This window comes from Cyprinodon tularosa, unplaced genomic scaffold (genome assembly GCF_016077235.1).
Source record: "Cyprinodon tularosa strain WSP-4 unplaced genomic scaffold, ASM1607723v1 ctg38, whole genome shotgun sequence".
Lineage (NCBI taxonomy): Eukaryota > Metazoa > Chordata > Actinopteri > Cyprinodontiformes > Cyprinodontidae > Cyprinodon > Cyprinodon tularosa.
In genome coordinates this window covers 740378-753300 of record NW_024039096.1, presented here as the reverse complement: position 1 = coordinate 753300, position 12923 = coordinate 740378, and the positions used below count along the sequence as shown (strand labels likewise).

At 35.8% G+C, this 12923-nt stretch overlaps 1 protein-coding gene across 1 annotated transcript; it reads left to right on the top strand.

Annotated features, from left to right (window-relative positions):
• The first annotated feature begins 1449 nt into the window (after positions 1-1449).
• meox1 (mesenchyme homeobox 1) lies at positions 1450-12486 on the top strand. The gene is made up of 3 exons (XM_038296976.1): positions 1450-2350; positions 7233-7405; positions 11727-12486. Exons 1-3 carry the CDS (start codon positions 1849-1851, stop codon positions 11847-11849), a joined length of 798 nt encoding a protein of 265 aa, XP_038152904.1. The 5' UTR covers positions 1450-1848; the 3' UTR covers positions 11850-12486.
• The last annotated feature ends 437 nt before the right edge of the window (positions 12487-12923 follow it).

Sequence of the window (12923 nt, the reverse complement as noted above, 5' to 3'; positions counted from 1 at the left end):
GTAAATTGAGATATTTGCGACCGCATCACTGCTGCACCGAGCCGTCTATCTTCAAATTTAAATAATTTTATTATTACTAAGGTACAGATTCAAAGTTAATTTATTTTAAGAAATCATGACAAGTTTTTTTGAAAGTTAATGATTTGTTCTGATGTCCCTGTCAGAGATTTTCAACAAGCCCACATTATGTTATACGTTTCACGGACATAAGATTTGTTTTTACAAATTATGAGATATTGTTTTATAATCTAGCTCTTCTTTAAACTTCTCCCTAACTTTATCTCTGACCTTCCTACCGTCATTCTTGGTCTTTATTATCTGCTTGTAAACTAAACTAATAAACCCACAGGACGAATAGATTCACACATATGTGGAAATTCTTTTGGAATTAAAGACTTCTTACACTTTTTCAGATTTAGTTTGAAAGAAAACAAGAAATTACTTATTTGCCCTTTCTTCTCAATTGCATGATATTGTGTGTTGATTCCTCACATGCACTCATAATCAAAAACATTGAAATCAACGGTTGTAACATGAGAAAAAGAGAAAAGGTTTTCGACGATGGGTGTAGAGATAGATTTCCTCTGATTATGTTGCTGTAACTTAAACTGAAATCTGAGATAAAACAGCAAACGAACATAAACTTTTCCAATCCGTTGCATATATTTTAAAAGACAGTCCAAAATCTGTTGGGGTTTTTTCAGGAGTTTAGAGACAAAACTTTATATAGAAGGAGAAATAAAATACAGAACAATAGGAGATCATAAAATAGGCAAACCTCACTTAGTTACTTTCTATCTCAGGCCAGTAAGGCATAATCTTGATACCACAGTTTTTGCTCAGACAGTATAAATCTATGAAATATGGCTCTGAAATTCCATACTGTGTTTTCCTAACATGAGAAAACCTCAGGACGTGTGAGTACATGCATAAAACCAATATCGAATCCAGTTTTTCTCTTACCTTGAAGCTTTAGAAAGTCCAACCAGGTGGTTTCAGCCACACATATACAACTTTAAAGAGAGAGAGAGAGAGAGAGGAAGGGACAGAAAGATTTTTCAAATTTGATGGGACAGCCAGGGATCGGGGTTGGAGGGAATGGGGTTTACGGTTAACTTTCCTTTAAAGGGTGTCAAAAAGGGAACTAAATTGGGTGTCAGAAAGCAGTAAGGAGCTGAAATAAGTCAGGGTCTCCAGGTCCCATGTGGGTGGGTGCCTGCTTTATTCTTTTCAGACAATGTCCCCTTAAAAAGCCCTGCATCTGGAAAGCCCATTAGACCTGTGTATAAAATCCCCCCGACCCACCTACCCTATGCCATGATTAATAGATGATGAGGACGGGTCGGTTGGAGGGTACTACCAACATGTGGACGGAGTGGGGCTCCTCCTCCTCCAGGCTCACATTTCACTCCATAAACTTGCCACTCTTTCCCACCTATGTGTTTAAAAAGGAGGAGGGCTCGCTTGTCATGAATGCCTCAGAAGAGTTGTGAAAACAACCAGCCGAAGAAGGGAGTCACGCAGTTGCAGATGCAGCTCCCACGCTGAGACACACAGTCAGGTCCTTCAGGGAAAGAGTGTGAGAGAGTGTGAGCAGAAACGCTGGGGGACTGCCAAAGAGAGAGCGCTGTCACTGGAAGGTATCTATCCTCACACTTTCTGGGCTGTAAAAGAATCATCAGCCTCTGACAGAAGTTAGAATTCTGCAGCAGATGAAATGAGAGCTTTGAGAAGTTATATGTAGGCAAAAAGGAAAAAAATACAGGTTTCCAGTTTTAGTTTGCTTTCAGGGGAGGCTTTGAGCTCAAGAAGAACTCTTAAGATTGAGTGAAGTCCTTCTGCATTACCATGGATCAGCCAGCCAGCAGCTGCATGCGGAGCACCCATCCTAGCAACCCCATCTGGGGGTGCATGAGGAACCCCCACTCTGGGGTCCCAGGAAGCAACCTGCAGTCGCCCTACCAACAGGGCCCCTTCTCCATGCACCAAAAACCTGAGTTTCTGGCCTACACGGACTTCTCCACTTCCTGCTTGGTGCCAAGCGCGCCCCATGCAGCCTACCCTCGTGACGAAAGACCCTATCAAGACAGCCACGGCGGTTACCCAAGAGGCGACTGGCAGTTCAGCCCCTGTGACACCCGGTCGAGATCGACCGATGCCTGCCCGTCTGCTTCAGCTGCGGTTGTGGGCACTGGAAGTGGAGGAGGTCCTGAGCTGGAGAGCGTGGGGACCGAAAGATTGCCGGGCAGCATGCAACCTGGGTCTCTGGATGGAGAGTACTCACCCCAGAGCGTGGCATCAGTTGACTCAGACAAGAAGAGCTCAAACAAAAGGAAGAGAGATGTCACAGGTGAGTGAGTCATGGTGCGCAGGGACAATTTTAAGGCAAGACAGGGTATACTGCATAGGATCTCTTATGGACATTGTGATTTAAAGTGCTTTATGGGAAAATATGAGAGAGATAAAGAAAATGCATTAAAAACAAATTGCATTAGAAGAAGAGAAGAAGGAATGATAGTACTATATAAACCTATTGTACAGCCATATAAAAATATAAAAACACGAAAATGCCAGTTGGACATTTAATCCAAAAACTCTAAACAGAAGCAATCTTGAAATAAAACCTTAAAAAAACAATATCTGTCCATCTATTCATCCATTGTCTGTAGCTTTTAACTTTGCATGGTCCCTGAGAATTTTAACATATTTGAATATTTCACAGGAATGGGTCTGTTGTGCTCTGCCGTAGGTCAGGATGGAATTAGGTGGAAAGTTAAAAACAAACTTCATCCAGTCAAATCAACCTTATTTTCCTCATTAAAAAATATATGTACAACATTTAAGACAAATATATGTGCAAAATCAATGCCACTTATAAGCTTTCCTTAAATCTTGTTTCAAGATAAAAAAATTTCTTCTTTGACCTGCATCACACCGCGGAAAAAATAAACATTCCCGCTATTTCCTCGTCAAATTAAGCTTACAGCAGAAGTTCTCTCTAAGGATTACTGTATGAAAGATGATTAGGTGACAAGACCTCAGTGGTCAAGTCGCTCTTGAAGCTGCAGTTGTATCCTCTTATTGTCCAGCAGCTTTGAAAAGTCTGAAATGATTCACGAGGTTTCCCAATCGCTCATTATGTCTCTGTATCCGTGGGAAACAGAGTATTGTTATTAACCATTGCATCTACGTTGAATGCTAAAAAATGTGCATGGGAAAGTGTTTTCAACCGACAGATTCTACAAATTACAGCAAAAAAAAATAATAATCATGCGATAATTGAGTAAAAATCTAAACTGTTTTTTCTTTTCGCTAAAAAAAATATTGCTTAACGACTCCTTGGGTGTGAACTTTGCTTAAAGTTAGTTAACGTTTTTATCTTTGAAACTAGTAGCACAAGTAAAGCTGCTGGACTTTAATGTCATTTACTCATCATATCTGATTTCACACTTGCTAATAGGAGGTGAAAGTAACTGATAGGCATGACGGACAGATTCCCAAAAGTCTTTGGCGTAACTTTAGCGGCAAAGACAAACAGACCAAAGGAAACGTTTATTTAAACTGAATCTGAATGCGTGAAATTTTCTATTCCCCAGTTTTCATTCTGGTAAAATGAAACCGTGTCTAACATGGTTTAATTTACTTTACAAGCAAATTTTAGAAACACTATTGTTGTTAATCTTCTATTTTCCTTCCTCTAATAACTAAATTCATTCTAAAGTGTCAGAACAGCATTTATCTTTGTTATTTAAAAAGGCTCATATTCTGAAATACAAATGGTCATCTGTGTCATGCTGGATGTATCCCTCCAGGAAACAGGAAGTTGTGGATTATAAATTAAAAGTTTGTTGACACTTGCCAAATTTGAAAGCATAGAATACAAAAAAATAAGATAAAATCCAGCCTCTAATACCAGTAGAAACTGCTATTAAAAGCTTCTTTTTCTGCATGTGAAGTCATGCAAGTTCAGAAAATCATTAAAGTTCTGGCTTTTAGCATGTTTTCAGGGTTACCTATATTAATATGTTGACAGTAAGAGAACAAAAAAATTATCTAACGATATTTTTCGAATAATTAATGAAAGAAATCTGATAACATATTAAATCATGTGCTATTGCTTTACCCAGAAATGTTTTATAAATCTGGATTAATAAGATTTCCTTTTTTAGTTGTTTGTCTTGTTTTTTTTGTTTTATTTTTTGACAAAAAGATATCTGGTCTTCCAATATTTCATCGAAAACCACATATGAGCAAGAAAACCAGAGTTAATTAAATAACATAAAATAATCATCATAAATCTGTATTACCGTACTTGAAGAATCTGTTGCTTTTTTATTGTGAAAAGGAGCTAAAACAGATGGAATTGGACTTATTTATACCCAAAAGGAAAATGGAGAGATAGAGAAACTAATAAGATCAACGTGAAAGAAAAAAAGAGTATAATAAAAAATGTTTTAATCGCATTTCACTTTTTAAACTTCTTAAGTGTGCCTGGTGATGGCAGTGAATTAACTGTTTGCTGATGGGGATAATTGGTCCCTTAATTAAACAAATCCACTCAAATCCCGTCTGATTCTTTTCAAAGATGTTGTTATGAGACGACTTTTTTAAAATAAGAGATGGGGGAGGACCCCCCCACCCCCCACCCCTACTTGCCTTATTGTAACCTCAACTCTCTCCCCTGAAAACAAGCCAGACCACGTCTGGTAAATTCACTTTCCTCCAAGCCCAATTCTTACATTCTTATCCATTGACATTTTCCTGTCGTTAAGCCGTAACACAATCTCCCAATGAGTGCATGCAACATGTCTGACCACTGCATCAGCTCTCGGTTTTAGAAAAAAAGAGCCACTGGCCTTTATAAAATTGACAGGCTGGTAGAAAGCATATATTAGGAAAATGCCTCGAAGGCATTTGCATGACAGACACAGCTGCTGTGCAGTCATGATGTGTTTCAGACAGGAATCCTGCCAAAAATTTGAAAGCAAAAATCCTTTAATCTGACATTAACGTCAAGCCAAAGATTCGACTTTAGGTTGTACTGTAATAATTTATGTGAGAGATGCTGATATAAGCTTCTGCAGACCATCAGTATGATCATTAAGAAGGCCAGGTATGTTAATAGGCTAAAACTGTCTAATGAGAGTTGATAAAAGTATTATATCCAGGACAGATAAATCAAGTTTCTACTTTTTTTGTTGTTTTTCTTTATATTTTTTAGTAGTTTCTGTCCAAATATAATGAGTCTTAAAAACTTTAAGAATTTCTAAATCATTAATCCACCACTAATGCAAAAAATCTGATTGAATTAATCAACAAAATGCATTGTTCTTCAATTTTGTTTTACTAATTAGTTATTAAGCATACATAGAAATCTAACTGTTTTAAAATGCTAAATGAAAGCTAATATAAGGGAAATATATCTGATTGTATTTCCAACATTTACACATATTTTCACCTCAGCTCTACTAAATTACAATGGCTTTAATTCTGTTTAGATTGATTTAAACAGCTCTCAGACCGTCCACCTAAAGCACCAAATGCTGTTTTCTTTGGGACCCTGCTGAGTGTAGAAGCCTCCATCATGCAAGTTTTACAGCCTCTGGCTGAGCAGGATATTTATTAGTGGGTCAAGAGGGGGTGGCGGGGGTGCAAGTCAGCATGTGGCCTGCCAGGTGTTCACTTTAACTGTAAATTGTTGGACACAGCTCTAGACCAGAACACTCTAAACAGGGCATCATTTGTGACACTTAAATATTTTCGGCCCAGACGAGGATCAAACATTGCACTTACAGGCAGATGCATGCATATAATGTCTCACCTTGGACATTTTCCATTTTGGTGAACTGTTCTGGCAAGAATGAGGAAAAAACACTCACTCTGACAAATAGGAGCAATTTTCGGTGGGTTGCAGAAACTTGTAATGTGGAAACAAATTACACAATTATCACCCAGGTTTTACAAATGAAAACTGACCTTCATTTGTTTGTGTGTTTATTCTGACTAAGATAAGGTAAGATAAGATAGGACTTTACTGATCTCACCATGAAATTCACTGACATCAGCTCTAATAAACAACAGGAGATGCAAAAGAAGGAAAAGGTGCAATAAGTAATAAAAGTCAGGCTTAAAAATATATATATAAAATATATATATATAAATATTTTTTAATAAATAATGGAGATTTAAGGTATCTTATAAACAAATATATTATTTGTGCAAGTGTTGTGACAAAGTATAAACAATATGGTTGCAGGATTGTTAAATGAGTAAATAAATAGAAATAGAAAATAAAAAAACACAAAAATCTACATTTTAAGCAAAGAAAAATGGGAAAAAAGAGATAGATAGATAGATAGATAGATAGATAGATAGATAGATAGATAGATAGATAGATAGATAGATAGATAGATAGATAGATAGATAGATAGATAGATAGATAGATAGATAGATAGATAGATAGATAGATAGATAGATAGATAGATAGATAGATAGATAGATAGATAGATAGATAGATAGATAGATAGATAGATAGATAGATAGATAGATAGATAGATAGATAGATAGATAGATAGATAGATAGATAGATAGATAGATCATAGCATACATGAATCATTATTTCATATTTTAATATTTATTGCACTGCTGCATTCTCTTCTTATCCGATATGATGAATATATTTCTCTGTTCTCATAGAGATATCCCGGCCTTTTTTTCTTTCTTTATGTCTGCTTTCATGCACAGATAAGTTAATGCTGGTCTTCCCTAAAGGCTTCTGTTGGAATCCGTCAGTCAGACCTGGACACATCCGCATCTTTGTTCTTTTGTTAGATGCTTTAACGATGTTCCGCTGCATTCCTCTCCTAACTCAGTCCCTCTGTGGCCAGTTTGGTGGCCTCTGCCTACTGCATGATACATGCTCACACATTTACACACATATTAAACATGACCCCTCAGATAGAGGAGCACGTATTGGCACCATGATGAGTACATTTTAAACTATAGTTAATTGGAAATGCAGTTTGTATTTAAAGTGAATTGGGGTAGTAACAGTCAGTGCTGCTACCAGTGTGAATTATGAATGCACTTCCTTTAAAACACTAGATTACCTAATAATTCACATTTTATTTCTTTAAGTATGGAAGTTTAGCTTCATATTAAATCAATTAGAAAGGTAAAATCACACCAGAAAACAATAAAGACCCTGGGATCTGTTTTTCCTCTTTGTCTAGATATACAAGACTCCAGTTTTAAGGTGGATTCCAGCTGCAAGGCCAGGAAAGAGCGCACAGCCTTCACCAAGGAGCAGCTCAGGGAGCTGGAGGCAGAGTTCACCCATCACAACTACCTGACAAGACTCCGTCGCTACGAGATCGCCGTCAATCTAGACCTCACAGAGAGACAGGTGCCAGTTTTTTTTATTCTAAAATATATACCTTTAACTCAACAAGATTGAAGAATTTTAAATAAAATGACCAACTGCAGATATCGACTGAAAAACAATCGATCCTATTAGGTCTCAAAAATCCAGCAATTGGAATATAGGGAGAGAGAAAGAATTTAATTAAACAATAAAAGCCATCCTCATGTCATAATTTATTTTATTTAGGACTAGTATTAAATTCTTCAGTGTGAACATGATTTAGAGCTCATTTATGGTGTGTGAAAAGGATTGTATTCTTAGCTTTTACCCAGGGGATAAAGGTCCATGGCTGGTCAAGGTAAAAAACAACAGATCACCTACTGGTTCATCTACACCTGAATATATAATATCAAACATTGATTAAAATCATGTCTATGAGGCCTAGAAGAAATATAATAAAGATTTCCAATGAGTAAAACTTTCAGTTGTATGTATTTTCTGTAATTAGCTCAATATGTTTGTTTATTAGGAGTAATAAAAACACTTAGGTGTAAACTAGAAGCTTCGTGACGAAAGTTTAAAGGAAACATTTTCAAAAAACTGTCCTTATAAGGCTTTTCTCTTTTCAAAACAATGTAAAAAGAAAAAGAGAGATGTCTAATTTTAAGATGTTTAGTAGTATCCTGATGCAGCTACACTTTTTGATTGATTGATTGATTGATTGATTGATTGATTGATTGATTGATTGATTGATTGATTGATTGATTGATTGATTGATTGATTGATTGATTGACTTTATTCATCTTACAGTGGAGAAATTTACTGGTTACATCAGCTCAAGTAGTCAAATAAGAGGAATGTGTCAAAGGAAGAAAAAGTTGCATGGGATATATATGCTTACATGTTAAATGTAAAAATATATATATATATAACACTTTTTAACCCTGTAATGCCAAATGTATTATATTTGATACATACGGTTTCTGAAATGTTCTTCGTCTGACACCTTTTGCATAATTTAATGGTAAAAACTCCTATTGTACACAATCAGATATACCTGATAACAGAGGGCAGAAGACTACACATAAAATAATCTTGACTTATCGCAGAGTAATAAATTATTAATATCAAAAATTTATTTCAGTTTTTTCTTTTTACATATTTTGTTAAAAGGCCAAATAAGGACTTCAAACCAAAAAAAAGTAATTTTCTGTTTTGTTTTATTCTTGGATCGGGCTTTAAAGGGTTAAAACCTTCACGCGGTAGCACAAATCGTACTATTTTTCTTAATAAATGAAAAAACATACATATCCAAAGTTTGTTTAAAGTTATTCATGCCTGCCCTGCACACTAACTCAACCTTAAGTATTGGTGGTAAAAAAAAAACAAAAAAAACAAATAAACATTGGAGCCAATTAAACGGATTCATAACTTAAGTTCTGCTTTTAATCTCTTACACTGCAAAAACCATACAGAAATAAGTCAAAATGTCTTAAATTAAATGTATTTACCCTTAATTTGAGTAGGTAAATAAGATTAATTGCCAATGGGATGAGGATATTTACTCTTAAAATAAGATAATTAGATAATGTGCACTTGAAATAAGACAATTAATTTGTTTTTTCTTATTTCAAATGTGAATTGTCTTATTCCATTGGCAGAGTGTCTCACTTACCCCCTAAATTCAAGAAAAAATGCACTTATTTTAAGAAAAAATGACTTATGTAGATTTTGATTTTTTCCAGTGTATATAACCTGTTCAGATTTTCAGCCCTTGGTCGTGCTGCCATCTTGACACACAAGCGTCGCTGCATCTGAATTACAATGAGCATTTTTTCCACAGTGCTTTTCAGCCTGTGGTTCGGGCAGAATGACATGCAGCTGTAATTGTTGGGAGGCGGCTCAAGACTCGGTGAAATGGGGCAAAAACATGTGGCGATGCTGCTTGATGAAACCCCAGTCTGCCTGTCAGAGCCAGCGTTCGTCCTAATGAGGCCGCCTCGTAGTGACCACACACATGCTGTCGTCTGCTGCTTGATATAAATCCCAGACTCCCTAAAGGACACACATCCCCACACACTAACATCGTGCTCACGCAGTCCTCGCTCAGAGCTCTTACAGCCTTCTAGTGACATTTTGAGGGAATTTGCAGTAATAGGTTGGAAAGAGTAGACACAATGGAGCAGGCGACAGTAGGTGGGAACAGATTTATCTGGACGCTGAGTCCCAGAGGAAGATGCTCGGAGGTTGGCCAAAGCATTCGCTTGACCTGCAGAAATGCTGGGGAGAAATTCAACAGTTCAGAGAGGCAACTTTATTGTTTCACTAAGAAATTTCAATCCCTTTGATGATATGTAGACAGTTTCCAGACTAATGCTCCTTTAAGATTCAGTAGAATTTGTGGCCAACTTTGCATTAGCATTTTTTTTTACATTCTCAAGATTTTAAATGTTTTTTACTATTTAGTTTAAAAATTAGGCCTACAAATAACATCAAAATACCTTTTTTCCACTTTAAAGGTGACATAGACATGTAGAATGTTGCCTAAGAAGGAAAAACATTAAAGATTTTGAAGAGCTAAGGTTTACTTTAGGTTTTCCAGCTGGTGTGACTTTAAAATTATGGCTGCAGTGAAATTTATTTAACCAGGATACAAACTTACATTTTTGGTCCAATAAAGGAACTGTCTACTACGGTCTACTAATTCCTCTGCAGTTATTCAACCTGCACTTAGAAGATCCCGGTTTTAATTTCAGGCAATATTTTCAGATCATCTGTCTGGAAAGGGTTTATTACTAACATGAAAAAGTTTATGTTTTAAACAGTTTTTAACTTAAGCAGCTCTTCGAATATGTATCATTGGCTAATATGTATTTCTCCTGTACTTAACTCCCGAAAATAAACCACAACCTTGATCCTTCTATTACTTTTAGAATTGAACAATGATCATCCCTCTTTATAACATCACATGGCCTACTGTAAAACAACCTTTACCTGTTATAAACTTTATAGAATTGATCAAATAAATAAAATGATGTAAATACCATTGTATGGATCATTTTTTCCAGCAGTGATAGAGAGCACCACAGTGCAAGAAAGACACACATCCTGCATCGGAAACACTTTAGTATATCTGATACTCTGCAATCTGAGAGTTTTTCAGACAAAACCGCTAGCTTTGTCTTGGCAGGTTATACTGTGCAAAAAACCTTGTGTTTTTATCGCTCACTCTCACATTTGTGGGGGATTACTTGTCAATTCTTTGTTTTTCGTGTGTCATAAATTTTATCACACAGAATAGCTCAAAAAAGGAAGAAGTTACAAAAATTGTACCATAAGAGCAATATGTTTTGTAGATCTGTAAGGAAAGTCTTTCACTACACTGCAAGAAAAAAGTTATTTTTTCTTAAAATAAGTGCATTTTTTTTTCTTAAATTGAGGAAAGTGAGACATTTTGCCAATGGAACGAGACAATTTACATTTAAAATTAATTTAAAAAAAACAATTGCATTGTCTTATTTCAAGTGCATATTATCTAATTATCTTATTCTAAGAGTGAAAACACTCATCCCATTGGAAAACTATCTCCTTTACCTACTCAAATTAGGGGTAAATACACTCAATTTAAGAAATTCTACAAGTGTAGGATTTATTTAATATATTTACAGCAGTTATTTAGATATTTACCTATTTTCTTTTTCCTTTAGCGTTTAAAAAACATAAAATAAAAACCAAAAGAATATCAAAGTTCATGTTTTTTTGATATGAATCCGAATCTTATTAACAATATGTAAATTGAACATGTATAAGTAGGAGACCTAAAGTTGGATGATCATTATATATCAGTGTTGGAGCTATTCAGTGTATTCTCATTATCGGTTCGTATGAAATCGTACGAAAAGTTATGCACAGTAATTTCGTACGTTTTTGACGTTTTTTTCGTCGTATTTTTACATCTTGCCTCGAGACAAGATATCCTTGTCACAGCATTCAATAACATAGAATTTAAAATACGATTAACCCTAACCCTGACCCTAACCCTAAGATACAAAACAGCAAGCAACCTAGTTGGAGACATCAAGAAGTAATTATTATACAGTTTTTCCCAGTTTTACGCGCATGCGCACTGATCTGTTTTTTCGCGGAAAAACATCCAAAACGTACGAAATACTGTGCATAACTTTTCGTACGATTTCATACGAACTGATAATGAGAATATGTTGAGCTATTAAACACCAATTAGAGAGACACTAACCCAAGAATAAAGAAATAAAACATGTTTTCCAAATTTGCCAAATATTTGTTTATTTTCTTCCTGTATTTGTAACTTACTGTATATATAACCCTATATTTCTACATGCAGGTTAAAGTTTGGTTTCAGAACAGGCGGATGAAGTGGAAGAGAGTGAAGGGAGGACAATCGGCTTCGCCCAACGACCTGGAAAATGATGACATTGACTCGGCTGCTTCGCCCAGCTCTGAATGATGGAGGCCAGCCCTGTAGGAAATTACAAAAAAAGGAAGCAACTTGATCAGCTGGACGTGGACACAATATTTGGTTAATTGTGTGGAAAGTTGGCTGAAGGAAACGTAAATTTTTCAGACTTCTTTTTTCAATTATCCCCTTGGAAAAGGAAAAAAAAAACTGAGAAAAGCTTTTACTGTTTTCTGATGTACATAGTTGACGTAATGAGCCCTTTTTGACATTTTACTGATAAACACTCAGACTGACAGCCGCTCTTTTTTTGCTCTGACTGTTTAAATATGAATGAAACTTGAGCCCAGTGTGGGTCGGTGACAGACAGAAGCTTTTGGTGTCTCGATGTCATATCAACTGTGTGTTTGGAAACATACCATCTCATTTCAGTATTGTTAGCACAGCCTTTGATGCTTGACTATAACCACCTGGAAAAACTTTGTGTTCTTGTGTTGCCAAGTCCTAAGTGCCTCCAAGTCAGGCGTTCTTTAAATAATTTGTCAGTTTCTTCTTTTGCTTATGATTTTTTTTCCCCAAGTCTTTTTATTGCTCCTTTTATACAATTTGAATGCCATTGATAAAACACAGATGTTGACTTTTTCTACAAAAAGAATAAATCTTTTGCAAACCGGGTAACATAAACTGATTTCTTCCATCTGCGACTTCTCTGAGTTATGGCTGAGCGCTTGGTATAGAGTTTATTTTTGGCTGAACAATTTATTTTAGACAGTTTGGTGAAGAAATAAGAGCATTTATCATTAAAAGTTATGAAGAGGTATTAAAGAGCAAGTTAGAGGGAATTAGCCCCAACATTAGTGAGACTCCACTAAAATACAGTCCTCTTAAATTTCTGTACCACATTAGAACCTCCGTATGTTAACAAATAACTTGAATTATTTTTTGGAGGAATTGCATGAAAAACCCCCCAAAAATAAGGCATGAATTCAAAAAAGGGTATCAGGAATTTGTATTCATCCTTATTTATGCAATCTAAAGAGGGAAATCTATACCCGATCTTCACTGTAAGAGTCAAAGCTCAAAGCTTGATGGAGAACAACTTTACATTTCAACTTTTAGGTCTTG